Source organism: Ascaphus truei, chromosome 17, assembly GCF_040206685.1.
Source record: "Ascaphus truei isolate aAscTru1 chromosome 17, aAscTru1.hap1, whole genome shotgun sequence".
Lineage (NCBI taxonomy): Eukaryota > Metazoa > Chordata > Amphibia > Anura > Ascaphidae > Ascaphus > Ascaphus truei.
In genome coordinates, this window is record NC_134499.1 from 28,986,008 (window position 1) to 29,003,246 (window position 17,239).

A 17,239-nucleotide genomic window follows, 5' to 3' on the forward strand; every position below is an offset into this window, starting at 1 on the left:
TTTTCACACAGTGCATGACTGACAGAGGTTTAGACCAATCATGGATTATATAGTGGTTTTTATTTAATTAATTTTTATCCAATGGTGTCCATCCTGTTAGTATTTAATGATTCCATGTACTGTGTCCAATTAACCCCTGATGAAGTGCGCATGCGCACGAAACGCGTTGGGCAGTTTGAGAGAGTATTGCTTTTGAGCAGAGCACTGCAGGAGCGAGTCCAGGTATACAAGCGGGAGAAGGGAGTTTCGGCTATTTGTCCCGCCCCCCGTGACGTATTTCCGGTATCGGAGCGGCTGTCGGCACGAGGAGAGACAGAGAACAACCTAAGGTCACGCGCATCCGGACGCAGAACCAAGGAAGTTATCGGAGTTTCCCCTGATTGCCACGAGTTCATCAGTAGCTGCTGCCGGATTACAATCACTGTGCACCCCTGCTTGTTTATATTGGATGTCTTGTAAGTAGGATTCCGGTTTTACACACCGGATCCGACATCTGCTCTAGGCATTTTTAGTTGTTTATTAAAATTACTCTTTTATTATTAGTCAGCCTACCTGTCATTGTTCCATGTTTGTCTTGCCCTATATGTCCTATTTGTTTGCATTTAACAGTGTTGCACTATGATTTTTCTTCCTTTCTCTTTCACTTCACACATGTAAATCCCTGCTGTGGAGCCTGAAGTTAAAGATTGGAGTCTCCTCCATTTGGACATTGTCACAATTTTTGGACTCCACATTTGTTCCTATATTGGACTTTAAGGTGCCGGTTTGTATTGTTGTTCCCTGGTGTGTGACCTGCCTTCCTCAGAGGGGGAAGGACACTACTAATTTTAGGGCGGTCCTGTCCTTAAGTACAGCCAGAGGCGGGCACCTCGTTGTCCCAGCTACAACAGGATGTACCACCCCCTTTTGTCACTCAAGTGCAGTACCAAAAGGAAGGGGGAAAACCCCATACCAACTACTGGCAACCTGATTGTACCAGGGTTTACTGCCAGCCCAAGGGCAGAATAGTAGCCATCGGGTCACCTGGCTACATTATAAAAAAGCAACAAAAAGCAGAGCACAGCGAAAAAAACGGTAAGAAGACTGGACTACAAGCCGTGAGAAATTTTTTTTATTTTAAACTACAAAAATCGCAACATACCAGAAGTCGACTCTGACGCGTTTCGTACCGATATGGTACTTTGTCAAAGAGGATACTGATCCCTGTCCTCTTTTTTGTATCACAGTGATCTCATCTGCCGATACCTAAAGAGGGACCTCATTAGGCATTACATGTTAATAGAGGACCTAGCGGTTTACAAATATTGTACACAGTGCCTTTGATATATGCTACAGAGATTGTTGCAGCCGTGAGTTTTGCTGTTAGACGGCACTGGGTGCCTAGTATAAGGGGTACTGATCCCCAATTAGTTAGACGGATCTAGCTCAAAAACACTACTTGACCGTGTCACATATATCCTACCTCCAGCGAGTGTGTATGCTTATAGAGCCTAGATAGCGGTTAGCATATAGCACAATTAGGTGCCTTACACAGTTTCTATTTGAATATAATTAAGTGGAATTCGGGTCTCCTATTCACCCTCAATATTATTGAGGGTTCACTACGTCTGATATTGTAACACTTTAATAGGAATATGGACTGCACGGTAATACCTAACTCCAATATATATTCAATAGATCCCAGTGCCTATCAGAGTACTGTTACTTGGATCATTTCCGCGTCGTTATTCGATTTTAACACCTATTATTTTATCTTATGGTTTTGTAAATAAAGTTTATTAAATTAATTCATATATCATCCAGAAGGGTGACTGAGTGCCCACACTGGGTTTTAATTTTTCTTGTTTAGTTTATAGTCTTAACCTAACCCAGAGGAGCACCATCACCACGCACATTCACTATAGCGGAAGCGTGGGTACCATATCTAGTAAATTTTTATTATTATAACCACTCATGCCAACAACAATGCACACCTTTAGCTGTGGCGCGCATGCGCACAGGACGCGCCTATTGCTGTTCAGCCTCCATCCTGCAGAGGGCGATCCCGCTCGACTGTGTTACACCTCTGTAGCGGCCCCGCACAGCCCTCCGCCTGTCACTGCGCATGCGCGCAGCCATCCTCTCCTCTGTCAGCTGAAAGATGGCGGCGTCCGTGTGTGTAGCCGGGAGCGCGGCTGGCAGAGCTCTGCTGAGAGCTCGTTCGGTGAGTACCTGGTCCCGGCGGGCGGACACAGGGAGGTCTGGCCGCCCCTGGCAGACAGGGGGAGGGATGGGAAGAAGCTTAAGGGGTTCGGGTTGCGGTAGGCAGCAGAGGTGACCGGCTGAGGCCTGCGGCAGGGAGGAAGGTCACTCAGCCCATGACACCCACAGCTGGGGTCGCGTCTGGGGAGGTGGCCTGGCGGCTCAGTGTTTCACATCTACAAGGGTACCCGGTGCGGGAAGCGGTATAACAAGTAGTGATAGTGTTCCTGATAGGTGGAGAGCGCCATCTTTTATTATCCCTGGTAACAGCGCTGTAGGGATTTTAAAACATTTGTTTGCAAGAGCAGGACTGGCTTTTCATTAGATCTTGTATTCCACGAAGTAGGTAAGCGGTAGGTGTTCACAATGACACGTTGGCCAATGGAGACATCATTATATTCAGTAAGGTGTGGATGGGAATGTATATATTCAGGGATAACTGCTCCAACCCCCATATGTAGAAGGAAAAATAGGTACAATATTGTGATATCATTCTTGCACCAACAGTGGTGTGAAAAGAACACCGGGCACTCTCAAATATTGTGACAAAAGACAAGTGATGCAAACTAATAAAAGTGCCACTGTAGTGCATAAGGTGATATAATTGGCGATGAATAGCAATGACGTGCTAATTTATCTAAATAGTTCTAAAATGAGATCTGCTGCTCAGAACCCAATAGAATCATGGTATACAGTATCTTTAGTAGAGCACTGAGGTTTGAAAGCTTGTACACTGTAAACCAGTGTTTAGCAAATGGGGTCGTACTACCTATTCTTTCCCCCTCCCCCTTCAAATGCACACGCCTGTTCTCATTTTACACCTTTAGCTGTTGCGTTGGTGTCAGAGAGTATTGATTTGCAAATTGTTTTATATTGTTTCTGCGCTGTTGCTTTTGGGGGCCACACTCTCACTGTAGTGCTGTAAAGGTTGTGGATTTGTTAAGTGTTACAGTATCAGATCTGGTCTAAACCATGGAGTACAGCCTTTAATTTGAAAATAATTTTATATTTTTCACATTTCATGTAACCCCTCTTTATTTTACCTCAGATTATATGGCCTATCACTGAAGTGGGAGCCTGAGTCCTATGGGTTACTGTTTAATTCTTATAGTGTGTGGTACATGTTGTGAGACTGTAGTGACTAGACACAACACCGTGGTAATGAATTATAACAAGCTTTATATACTCGTATAGCTATAATTTGTAGTGTTACATATCTCATATGAATCAGTACGGTGACTCTTAATCTCAGAATCACTCCATACACATATATACTTAAACAAACTATACCAACAGTACGAACGCTACGCAAACAAATAACTTATCTCTGTATGGCCTCCCAATCATGGGGTACTGGCCTGTAGATCCTGGTATGCTAGCACAATCGTTGGAGCTCATAAATAGTGTGTTTAATTCTCTCGCTCCCTTTCCAAATGTCATTCCACTGGCTAGGCAGTCACATGGTCCAGTGGAATGTAATTCTTAAAGGGGCCATGTCCTGTGCTGATAGCAGATACAGGGGCTTAATCATAACACAGGAAAAGATCATGGATAAGTTTATAAATAAATATGCCTATGTCTAATTTTTATGCTACAGCTTTCTGCTATTAAGGTAACTATACCAAAATATTTGAGAATGATCAGTTTCTTAACTCTTCTGTCTCTGGTAGATGTACAGCATACGCCATCAAGGGTGGCAAAGTGGAGGATCTTATGATGCATGTACATCATTGAGTTATGCTAACTTTCGAGGAGCATTCAGTCAGCGACCCTCACCTTCCGTTTAAATCACCGTAAGCGGGAATTGAGCAGATTATCGCTGGTGCCAAAGTGGCCATTGTCACAGAGGTGGCAGGATCCTTCGGCACTGAAGAGATTTAAAATTAATTTGGAAGTTATCTTTTAAAATATGGGGCACAAGGTAACAAGGTCCCAGTTCCAAGAACCTTTCAATCTAAAAGAAATGGGAGAGTGATGACAAGGATAGATGGAGTATACAAGGCATGATATTAACCTAGGAATTGTCAGGGGGATGTGGAGGAACCCATTTTTGAACAGGTAGGTTTTGAGGGAACTTTTGAAAGTGAATTGGGGGTGAAGTCTGATGGTGCAGGGTTAGGAGTTCCACAGTTACTCTTTGACAAAGTTCCCCGCAATGAACGAAACGTGTCAGTTTGTGCTCACGTTATGTGTATCTCCATTTTTGTTAATTAAATCTCCTCCTTTTTTCATGGATTGCGCTTGAGTATTGATTTTTCACTTACCCCCTAGCAGTGCACTGCCTTCCTGCATCTCTTGTACTCTAGTTCCACAGTTGAGGTGTACCCCTGGAGAAGTCTAGGAGGCAGAAATGAGAGGAAGTAACAAAGGAGGAGAGCTGCAGGGCATGAGCCCAGCAGAGACTGCATGTGGGAGTGTACTTGGGGATTACATTGGAAATATGGAAAGGGGCTGTCATGGAGAGCTTTGTGTTTTGAGAACCAGAAACGTGACTTTGCTGGGTATGGGAAGCCTGTGTAGGGATTTGCACAGTGAAGCAGCAGATGTAGAATGGGTGGTGAGGTAGATGAGTCTAGCAGTAGCATTTTAGGATGAACTGGAGGAGGATTAGACAAAAGAGGAGTAGACATCCTAGGACCAAGTTACAGTAGACCAGTCAGGACTGAACTGCTGCATTAATGTTTAGATCATCATTTTGATGCTTTATGGATGAGCACCCTTTTTGCTTTTGACTCTTTTAGTTTATATAGAATGCATAGTCCAACAGTTTATGTATGTTTTTTTTTTTTTACGCATTTGTCTTAGCCTGCGCTACTAAGTCTGAAGAGGAATCGGAGTGCAGCATCCTATGCCCAAGCACTGCAAAACATTCCTGAGACCCAGCTCACCACTCTACAGAATGGAATGCGTGTTGCTTCAGAGGAATCTGGCCAAGCCACCTGCACTGTAAGTCATCAACACTGCCCAATATCACTTTCACTTGTATTGACTCATCCAGTAGCACAACCAGGGAGGGTGCACTTGTACATTTGCACCCCCCAAGAATTGGTATCCCGCTTTCAGAGGCCCCGCGCTCTTTCCCTCTGCAATTAAACTGATTGCCAGGGAGAGAGAGCAGGGCCTCTGTATTAGAGCAGCCTTCCTCATTGACGTCCCAGCGTCAGATGGTGAAACGTGACGTCAAGGGGAGGGTTGTAAAAAAAAAAAACTGCACACCCCGATCAGAATTTCTGATTGCGCCCAAGGACACGTCAATAAGGTTTCACATATAACATTTGAAATGCTATCTGATCTTTGTGTTTGTGCTTATCATATATTTGAAATGTCTAATGCAAAAAACGGATCCCGACTTTCCAACAATGAAACACTGTTTTATTAACCTAAAACATTTATTGTACATAGTTAATTTGTCTTGTAACTTAGTCCCTTGTGTTGCAAGGTTTTTCTGCATTTCTTTAAGGCTTTTTTTTACACTTCGTATCAGCTTGAACAGTTTGTGTAATGTTTCATTGACACCTCTAAGCTGCTTGTGCAGACACACTTGTCACACTATTGTCAGCACAATCTGTATACAGGTTGTACAAAATCGAGACGGTTTAGCTACAAAACCCATACAAAAGAATTGCAGCCTGTTATCTTCTTGTTGGTGTATACAACTAGGTCACAAAGTGCTATAAATGTAATAGCACTAAGTTGAAGAGCTGATGTTGTTTTTTATTCTTGCTATTTGTTTGCCTATATTAAATACAAGTAGAGTTCTGGTCTGTTATCTGTTCTCCTCACTCATTCTCACTAGAAGTTGTTTTGTAATCTATGTGCACTGTGTGGAACCTTTTCTCCCACCCCTTTGTTTTTTGTTTAACACTACCCAACTTTATATAATATGTGCTGACTAGAAGAGTCAAAAAAATAGCTGCCTTACGGTCTTTATCTAATGTCTTTTAGTTGTGTGTGTGTGTGTGTGTGTGTGTGTGTGTGTGTGTGTGTGTGTGTGTGTGTGTGTGTGTGTGTGTGTGTCCAGAAGAACAGGGAAACATTCATATTTAACAGGATGCCAAAAAAATAAAACCTACATTTAAAGTGGTTCTACATCTTTTTTATATTATTATTAGGTGGAAAGCAGTGGTCTCCGGAGTTGAACCACCTTGATTTCAGCTCTGGGCTTCCTGAGATACATACATCTGGAGGGGCTGAAGGTAGCAATGTCTGTTTTAAACGTCCCATGTCCCAACGACCTTTAAATAGGAGTGAGATACCGGCAGCACCTTCAGATGTAAGTGCCTCGGGAAATAGTAGGCCTCCGGAGCTGAAATGAACGTGGTTCCGCTCCAGAGACCCCCTGCTTCCCACCTAGGGGGAATCGGTTGTTTTTTTTCTTCTTAAAGGCAAAGCTCCTTTAAGGGTCATTTGAATCTAAGGAAGCCAATTACACTGATTTTGACCTGCTACGTGAATCTAAAGCTTTAAAGACTTACGTAGTGACTGTTGGTGTCCCCTCTGTGCTCCTTCTAGGTGGGGGTGTGGATTGGAGCAGGGAGTCGCTATGAAAATGAAAAAAACAATGGCTCTGCATATTTCCTGGAACATCTGGCATTCAAGGTGAGATCTTTATCAGCTGCCGGCTACTTGAATAGAACATGCTTATATGAAAACTGTTCCTTATGTATCCCATTGAGTGACAGAAGGTGCGTCATGGTGCCATAGTGCCACGGCCCTCCCGCTTAATAGGGCCACGTGAGCGCTTTTAATGGCGGCCACTTTCTGGGAAACAAGAGGAGTCCTACTCCGTTCCCTCACTGCGCAGATCGCATCATGCGCTCCATGGGAACACAGTACGTGATCGAACCTGGAAACCGCAAACCGTTTAAGGGTGACGTAGTCACTACGTCATGTTGCCCACGGAGTGCCATTCTGCATGTCTTGGTGACTACGTCCTGTGGCACTCAATGGGTTTGAACCCTTTTGTGCTGGAGGTATGAGGAGTCCAATGCTTCTTCAGCTATATGAGCTTTTGTTCAAACCACTTCTTCCTGGTAGATTTATCTCCAGCAACTACAGTATTTTGCTTTTTTTTACCCTCTGAGCTTTTGGAATACATCTCAAAATATTCCCGGCCTCCTCTGTATATTGTTCTTGGGCGTTTGAAAATTGCCAAATAGGCTGTTTATTTCCTGTACCGCCTGTGATGTCATAGTAATGTCATGACCCAGGAGAAGATAAATTGCAAAGGAATGAGGACGACAGGAAATGTAAACAAAACTGATGACAACAGAGAGGATATTGTGTCCTCTTGTTTCAGCCTTAAATCCTGTAGTTGCATGTGGCCTGATAGGCCCCTCTATAAGCAAAAAGTGTACAAAGTTGGATTCTTTTTATTAGTTTTATATTGTTTACTATAATAGCCTGCATTTTATTTACCCCCAGGGAACAAAGAAACGTCCCCAGGCTGTTTTGGAGCAGGAGGTAGAAAGCTTGGGTGCTCATTTAAATGCATACACCACGCGTGAGCAGACTGCAATCTATATAAAAGCGCTGTCCAAGGATTTGCCTAAGGGTGAGTAGAGTACATCAGTTTCATTTGTATAGACTTTTAGCCACAATCAAAAACGCCACTACAGCTACAACAAAAATCCTAATAGTGATAGATGAGGGGCAATAATACTACACAAGACTCCAGGTGTAACCTGTTAACTGTAGAGCTGAAGCCCAAGTGTTTTGATAGCAAGTCTCCGCCAGAACATCTATTGTTACCAGTAACCTGCACTCCTGATAAGTTGGCTGCAGACATCAAAGGAGTTAACATTTCTGTTCTTGCAAATAGTCTTTCTAAGACACTGCTCCGTTTCCAGCTGTTGAGATATTGGCGGACGTGGTTCAGAACAGCAGCCTGGAAGATTCTCAGATCGAGAAGGAGCGGGAAGTGATCCTTCGGGAGATGCAGGAGATTGACTCGAACCTGGAAGAAGTCTCCTTTGATTACCTCCACGCAACTGCCTACCAAGGAACCGCTCTCGCTCGCACCATTGTGGGTCCTTCTGAGAATGCCAAGTCAGTGGCTAAAGAGTCCTTTTTGTTAATAATTTCCTTACTATGGCATTAGAGAACACATTTAAAGCAGCATTGCCCATATCAAGGGCGCAACTTGGTGGTAAAAACAATGCTTGCAAAAATAGTGAACCCAGTTCAAATCCTAATGTCCGCCTTCCTTGTGGGCTTGGGCATTGTTACTTTACCTCCCTGTGCCCCAGGCGCCACAAAATAGACTGTAAGCACTTTGTACCTGCACATTTCTATGTACAGCACTACATACTATGTGCGGTGGGGAAAATATATATATTTATGTAATATAGTATGTTATTGATGTCTACTACGTTTGGGAAATGACATAGGGCACCATACAAGTGGAATATCGGATTCTGACCTTCATATCCTACATAGACGTGTAATATCCACCTTTCCTCCTCACTTAAACACGGGAATACAAAGGGATTCCTGTTTTCTGCCCATGCCTGTCTTCCCACCTAGTGTCGGCATAGGGAACTGCAGTGTCTAATCCAGGGCATTAGCACGGGATGCTCAATTCCAGTCCTCAAGTTGTTCCCCCCCACCCCCCCCCCCTCAAACAGCTCAGGTTTTCAGGATATCCCAGCTTCAGCACAAGTGGCTCAATCTGATTGAGCCACTTGTGCTAAAGCAGGGGATAGAGCTGCCCTGCTGGTGGCCCTTGAAGTCTGGAGTTGGCCACCCCTGTGCTAATTGTCTGGTATTTGCAGTACAGATATCTTCTCACATTCTATATCATTAGCGTGGACCCGTGACGTTGCATGTTACCCCCACAAGTAACAGAAAAATTATTATTTTAAAAGGATGATTCATCTCTTGGTTGCTGGACTGCTTCACATACTGAATTCTTGCATTGCTTTATCATGACACAGATGTTGTATTTTAAGTATGCTTTTAGTTTACATGGTGAGCAATGCTACATTCTTATCAAGTACTCTGTAGTGTTAATGAACAAGTGTTCATGTTTTGTTTGTTTTGTAGGAAGCTGAATAGAGCAGATCTTGTTGAATATGTCAACAGTCACTACAAGGCCCCTCGGATGGTCCTTGCAGCAGCCGGAGGTAACAACTTCTGATAGAATTGTAGTAGTTAGATATATGAATGTTTTGGCTTCCACTCCTGCCACATGAGCGCATTTTCAGTAGAAGAGTAGATACAGAAGGGTCTTGCAGTGCAGTGTATTTCCAGCATACCCAAAACACTAGGAAATATCAACCTTGTTACTTTTAATGTGAGCTTGGATCTCGTATAGTGTGTGATTTATACTGTGATTCTTCTCATGTATACATTTCTCGTGGCCTCCTGCAGTTTTACTTCCAAAACTGACCAACATCAGAAATACATTTGGCAGCTGCGTAGGGATAATGTGGTTGTTTAGCAGCATTCAGATGGTTAAATGGTTTATATGCAGTCCTTTTACCCAGTGTGGGAATATTTCGAGTTTTGTATTCTGTTATATGCAACTGATTTATTGAAATGAAGTGGATTTCTCACCCCATCAGGAATTAGTCATAAAGAGTTGTGTGACCTGGCTCAGCGGCATTTTAGTGGTGTTTCCTTTGATTATGAGGATGATGCTATCCCCATGCTGGCTCCTTGCCGGTTCACTGGCAGTGAGGTAAGAGATCTGTAAACCAGGCAATCGCCATAGATTCTAGAGACTACAAGTCACTACTTCATCATCATCATCATCCTCCTGCTTTTTCTAACGTTCCCAATCCCTTACCTGCATGTGTGTTCCAGATACGTGTCCGGGATGACGACATGCCGCTGGCTCATATCGCCATTGCCGTGGAAGGCCCCAGCTGGAATAGCTCCGATAACGTAGCCCTACTTGTAGCCAACTCCATCATTGGCAACTTCGATGTCACCTATGGAGGAGGCAAGGTAAAGGAAAGCGGTGGGGGGGGGAGTAAGGGAGCCTACTGGTATCACATTGAATTAAGGAGGGCAGAATAATGCCCTGACCTTTTGCCATAGTGCTCTAGTAATCGCATCCAATGGAATTTCCATGCACAATTTGTCACAACCAGCAGTTGTTAGAAATAATAATAATAATAAGAAATATCTTGTTCTGTTTCAATCAAATGAATGAAGGGACCTGAACGGTCCTGATATCAGCTTGTATGAACATTATATAGCTTGGCACGTTGACATCTTATTACTACCCAATCTTTTTGGACACGCTTTTTTAATTTTATCCTTTTCACTCGTGTAACTGTTTTTCACCGCTGCTTGTTTATAGAACCTTTCCAGTCCACTGGCGAGAACCGCCGCTGAGCACAAGCTTTGTCAGAGCTTCCAAACTTTCAACATTCGTTACTCTGACACGGGGCTCCTTGGAATCCACTTTGTGACCGATGCACATAATATTGAAGACATGCTGCATGTGGCCCAGGGAGAATGGTGAGCACTCTGGAAAGGCCTGTTTTCCCCCACTCTATTCTTCTATCTGTTCTGTAGGTTTTTTCCCAGGTGCAGATTGTATATTTTCACTGGAAACTATATTAGAAATGAATGCATGGTCCCCTTTACAGCAGATAACTCTTCAACATGTTTTATTTTTATTTATTTTTTTTTAATGTACAATACACTGAATTTTGACATTAAAATGATTCGTAGGGAATATATAAATGGTACAAATGATCTGCAAACACTACTCTATAGAGGCCTGAGGAATGTGAAATCTTTTCCTTCAGCCCGTACAAAGTTACATGATTTCTTTTGATCTCCTGATTTGTAGGATGCGTCTGTGTACCAGTGTGACCGACGGTGAGGTGACGCAAGCTAAAAATGTTCTGAAATCAGCCATGGTGGCTCAGCTGGAGGGTGCGTATCCACAACCAAGTACTAATCATGGCCACCCAATAATTTTTGAAGCTGTTGTTGACATCATTTGCAGTGGATTCAGGAACAAAAGTTGAACCTATTGTTCATTATACTTGTAATCTTTTCAAGGAACTACCCTGGTGTGTGAGGATATCGGGCGTCAGATCCTGAACTACGACCATCGCATTTCCTTGGAGGAATGGAATTCTAGAATTGATGTAAGTTCCGTGTAGTTCTGTTTTTAATTTCTGGTCCCATCTGATTTCGTGCCCCGGGCTCCAGTAGAGCATCATTTACACCCAGAAATCGGCATGACGACATCGCAGATTCATCTGCTACTTCCTATCTGCTACGGGAAACGTACAGGCATACCCCGGTTTAAGGACACTCACTTTAAGTACACTCGCGAGTAAGGACATATCGCCCAATAGGCAAACGGCAGCTCGCGCATGCGCCCGTCAGCACGTCCTGAACAGTAATACCGGCTCCCTACCTGTACCGAAGCTGTGCGCAAGCGGGGAGACTATAGAGCCTGTTACACATGCGTTATTTACATCAGTTATGCACGTATTACGATTGCAGTACAGTACATGCATCGATAAGTGGGGAAAAAGGTAGTACTTTAAGTACATTTTCGCTTTACATACATGCTCCGGTCCCATTGCGTACGTTAATGCGGGGTATGCATGTACTTATTTTGAAACTGGACAAAATAACATTTGTGCAGACAACCACTACTAAGATCCTATTTAAAAATAAATAAACGCAGAGTATACCAGTCATTACTGTGAATGCTGCCCTTCGATTTTTTTTTATTTTGTTTCCTTTTAAAGAAGCTTTGTGAACTCAGTTTATAAGGGAACCAGAATATAGTGCTGTGTTACTTAAGCAGCAGATGTAAAGAGCAATCATGATGCTCTAGCAGATTTGCTGTTCAGCAGTGCCAGCTTATCTGACGTCATAAGTGGCTTCACAGGGATATAGTGTGTGTGTGTGTGTGTGTGTGTGTGTGTGTTGCTGAAGTGACCTAATTTTCTTTCTCATGACAGGCTGTTGATGCTAAAACGGTGCAGAAAATCTGCTCAAAATACCTTTATGACAAATGCCCTGCTCTTGCTGGAGTCGGTAAGTTTTTTTTTTTTTATATATATATATATATATATAGCTTAATATATTGCTTAATATGCAGATGAAGCATATTTATTCCCAAGCCTCTTGTTCATTTTTATATCTGAGATATGATACACATGAAGCTCTGTAGGGCCAATCTTTTTGCCAGCTGCATATTCCTAAAGGGAGGAGCGCAGGTAATATGTATTTGTTTTCCACACATGTAACTCTGTGAAAGAAGTGTGATCATTCAAACAATAGCAATAATATTTTATTTTTTGCACTGATCTCCAATTCTCATCCTTTTCTCTCATTTAGGTCCCATTGAACAGATTCCAGACTACAATCGTATCCGCAGTGCCATGTACTGGCTGCGTTTCTAACCTCTGCATTACAGAAGGGTAGCAGCAATCTTATTGGCAAACCTAATGTCAGTTTGTTAGAAGACTATTGGACGAAGGGTCATGCATATCTCGCTGTTTTTGTGCACAAAATAAAAGCATGGTTTCTGCAAAAGGAAATGGCAGCTTTTTTAGATCTCTGCCTAGTTGCTAAGTGAACTTTTGGCTCCATTTTGCAGCAGCCCTAAAATAAGTCCATATGTCCATCTGTTTTGTTTTTCTGAATTGTGCATAACCTATATCAAAGAAAGATGAATAAATGTAATTTAAATGGATTGTGATGGTTTTTTTTTTGTTGTTAATATTCTAGGACATTAATGCCATTTTTAATGAGTTTTAAAGGCGCAATCCAGGCCATTTTAAAAAAAAAAATACAGGTAGGAAGCAGGGCGTCTCTGGAGCTGAACCCAATTTATTGCAGCTCCGGAGGCGGTGCCGGTATCTCCTGCAGTTTTCAGCTTTGTCATGTGGGCCAATAGGAAGCTACACCTGATGACGTCACGGATTCCTTTTGGCGTGCAGGTAGCAGGAGCTTTGAATAGCTGCCATAATGTGAACCCTGGTGCGACTACCGGCACCCACTACAGTGGTGTCTCTGGAGGCAGGGGGTCTCTGGTGCTGAAATTAATGGGGTTCAGGCCCGGAGACCCCCCTACTTCAATCCTATGTAAGTGCCTATAGCAGCTCTGCTCAGCTACCAGGGTTCATATAATGGCCGCTCTTCAAAGCTCCCACACCCTGTGGGCCAATAGGAAGCTGTGATGTCATCAGGTTCAGTTTCCTATTGCAATAGCAAATGATCAGGACAGCCAGCTGCCCGTGAAAAATCCGAACTCACCAGCGAAAAAAGTAGAATTAAAAAATGCTTTATTAAACTACATAAAACAGATGCTGCATCCACGTGCAAAAAAAACAAACCTCCCACGCGTTTCGCGCAGCAACTGCGCTTTCTCAAGGAGTATGACGAGGGGGGGGAAGAGTACTATTTAAACCCCTCCTCCATTAATAACAAGCAGTATCAAACATGTGTAAACAATTGATGCATAATAAAGGGTGCTAGAACATATGAAGGCAAGGCAACAAGACAGTTTAATGAATTTTAGGTGTTTACCTATTGAATATATTATTGAAGTTAATGGGCTTCAGCTCCGAAGCCCGCTGCTTCAATCCTAGGTAAAGAAAAAAATACATGTTTTAAAAAAAAAAAAAAAAAGGCGTTTGGATTGTTCCTTTTAGAGGCAGTCCAAGTAGCACTTTAAAAAATAGTTTTTAATATGTAGCATTTGATTTAAATAACATTTCTTTGCACTTACCACCTGTCAGAATAACGAATGCAGCTGAAATTCTTCCGCTGAATGGTTTGAAGGTGTTTTTTCACTGGCAGCCATAAAAATGTCAAGCTTATTCTTGGTAATCTCATGGTGCACTTTCAGGAATGTGCCCAGCTTTCCAAATCGGGCTTGCATTACCCATTATCGGAGTATTGTGGGACCATCCCTCTCAAATGTCATATTTTAAATGGAGCAGCATGGTCATTCATCTAGTTTTGCATCTCATCCCAAATGTACTAGACCAGGGGAGCGGCAATCTTTTTTTTTTTTTCCCTGTGCGCCCCCCTCCATATGCCGGCTGTTCCCCTTTCTCCACGCCCGCCCCACTCTCTTACCTGGCAATGTGACGTCACATAACCTCGCGTTGCCATAGCGATGCGTCTCCAGAAGCCGCTGGAGCCAAGGTAAGTGCAGTTTACAGAGGTCTTCGCCGCTTCCCCGGCACCTAATTTAAGTGCCTTCGGGAAGCACACGGGGCCTCTGTAAACCTTGCGCCCCCCATTTTGCTCACTGTTGTACTAGACGAGTGTCATTCAACCATGGTTCCTGGGCACCCTTAAAGGGTTCCCTGTAATTTTCTGGTAATTTGCAAATTGTACCAAAATACAGAAGAATTTACAATGCATCTGATCTCAGACACGGTATTAGAGAGGGTTGGGGTTCCTTACAATGCTGCATCGGGTCCCCCGGTATTTAATTTAAATGCCTTGGGGAAGAGCGCGGAGCCTCGCAAACGTCCATGCACCCCTGCCATAACTGATGTATAAAATAACTTTAAAAAAATAGGATTTTGAATGTAAGCTTAATGCATTAAAACCGGTTTAAAAACAAAATCAGGCTGGGGATGAGGAGCAGTAAGTATTATCTAATATTACATAACTGGTTTATAAAAATAGAAAAAAAAAACAGGATTTTGAATGTTGCTTTAAGATTGCATAGATTATGGTTAAATACTTGGGGGAATGTGCTATTTATTTATTTTTTATCCGTTATGCCTGGCCCTGACATGTTGGAAAGAAATGCAGTAAAAAGACTTAGAGGCTTTTACAGGCATTTACAATAACGTCATATGTAACTAGTCTCGATCCTACAACAGACTTTAGGAAGCTCGGTTCTAATTTTACAACTCCCATAAATAACTCCACTAAAAAGTCTGATTGAAATCTGGGAATCTGAACAGAGTTTTACGTTCCAGCTTGTTAAGGGCTTCGCCTCGTATAATTACTACATGGATTTGGAATTGTGATCAAGGGAAAACATGAAGACGTTATAGGGACACATTTTGAGGCAGTTTCACCTTAAGGACTGGAGTTGATTGAGAATCCCTGCCTTAAGAAACACGCGTGCAGTCTTTGATTGGACCACCTGTGCTGACGCTGGGATATCCTGACAACCTGGCCAGTTGGGGGGGTCTTGAGGGCCTGGAGCTGAGAACTGATGCCTTAAGATAAAGAGATGTTATGTCTAACTGATTTTTGATTATGGGGATAGTACATGAGCAGGTAGAAAAAGGGCAGTGCACTGCCAAGAAAACCAGGAGGAGGCTCACGGCAGCAAAAGCAGAAATTTATTTATGCCATTAAAAGATTGGACAAAGGTCCCCCCTAGCCCCAACAAGTATCCACCTACTCGTTGCGGGCTCTCTGCCCTTTCTCAAGGTGTCGTACAGGATAGTACATGAGGACTGCACATATAGTGAACAGATGATATAGTGTAATAGTTATCATTCAACAAAAATGTGTTGGTGCCTGTGTCTGAGAAATGTTCTTGTGTTTGAATGAAGCACTTGCGTCCCCAGCGGGAAAACTGATTAGCTCGGACAAAATCTTAATTCGTTTGTCTCTGCATAAATGATTAGCTTGTCCTTTCTGCCTCTATTTCTGTGCAAGCCAGCAATACTATACAGTGAATCCTCGCTTACCGACAGATGCCTTATCTGACGCCGCATTTTCCGACGGCGGACCCGCTTTCCCCGACGGTCACCGCCGCCGATTAACATGGACCTGCAATCCGATGGTCCATTAACCTGTGTGTGTGTGTGTGTATTATTTTTTTATTGTAATAATACACGAAGGAATCAAAACTAGCCTCCACTATTTGATTAAAATGATGTCACACTTACAAATAGGTAATGCAAACATCTGCTTTCTGATTATCTAGCTTCTAAGAAATGTTCTTGTTTTACTAGATAAGTGGTCTGTGTCTGTCAGGCCTGGATTATAAGGATTATTTAGTTTCCGCTTTAGGGACTAGAGGCTAGAAGGTGCAAACGCATGCTCTTAATATCCCCTTTTTAGTACACCCTAATTCTGTACCGGATTTGAAATCTCTTATGATCTAGCACTTCAGAGATACCGGCTTGTAATTGAAAGATTTTTTGGGGACAGAAAATGTACCACAATATTTTTCAATGTAGCCACGTGTGTGGTGAATGAGAAGTGAAAATCGCCACACCATGTAAAAATGGAGAAATGAGGTTGCTCAATCAAACATTTAAAACAGGCCTGCACAACTCCAGTCCTCGAGGGCCGCAAACAGGCCAGGTTTTCAGGATATCACTACTTCAGCACAGCTGGCTCAATTAGTGGCTCAGTATGTCTAAGCCATTAATTGAGCCAGCTGTGCTGAAGTAGGGATATCCTGAAAATCTGGCCTGTTTGCGGCCCTCGAGGACTGGAGTTGTGCAGGCCTTATTTAAAACAACACACACACTGTTTGTCTGCTTCACTCACCTCAGCACTATCACCTTTCGCGTCACTCACCTCGGCACTATCACCTTGCTCCTGTTTCACTCATCTCAGCACCTTCACCTGCTGCTGGTTCACTTCGTTGACTCATTCAGAAAGCGGAAACCAGCACACGCCGCCAGGAAAAAGTTTATCTTACTGTGGTGCTGGCAAACTCATTCGCCACACGTTCATGGCTGATTCGCCACTTGTGGCGATTGGCGACAGAGTTGCCCACCTCGGTCATAGGGAATAATGACACTGACTTGATGCTTGTTACCGAAGACTTTCAAAGTTAGTTTTGATTTCTTGTCTTTCGCAAAACATTTTTTTTAATGAGGATTTGCACCTTTTTATCCTAAAACTTGTTGCAGGTCTCTGGCACTGAAGGGGTTTGAACTGGGTAGTTACACATCAGCCAGAACATAACTTAACCTGCAGAAACACATGAACAACGCCCTTCTTTGAAGCACCAACGATACTGCTGGCAAAGTGCAGAGGGTGTGTTCATTGAGCAGACGGGTGAGCTCATTCTGAT

At 43.0% G+C, this 17,239-nt stretch overlaps 1 protein-coding gene across 1 annotated transcript; it reads left to right on the top strand.

Moving 5' to 3' along the window:
• The first annotated feature begins 2,086 nt into the window (after positions 1-2,086).
• UQCRC1 (ubiquinol-cytochrome c reductase core protein 1) lies at positions 2,087-12,919 on the top strand. Its single transcript, XM_075574535.1, has 13 exons — positions 2,087-2,203; positions 5,047-5,187; positions 6,754-6,840; positions 7,666-7,795; positions 8,091-8,289; positions 9,286-9,365; positions 9,807-9,922; positions 10,048-10,191; positions 10,550-10,710; positions 11,048-11,133; positions 11,263-11,351; positions 12,183-12,258; positions 12,562-12,919. Exons 1-13 carry the CDS (start codon positions 2,141-2,143, stop codon positions 12,624-12,626), a joined length of 1,437 nt encoding a protein of 478 aa, XP_075430650.1. The 5' UTR covers positions 2,087-2,140; the 3' UTR covers positions 12,627-12,919.
• Positions 12,920-17,239: the final 4,320 nt, after the last annotated feature.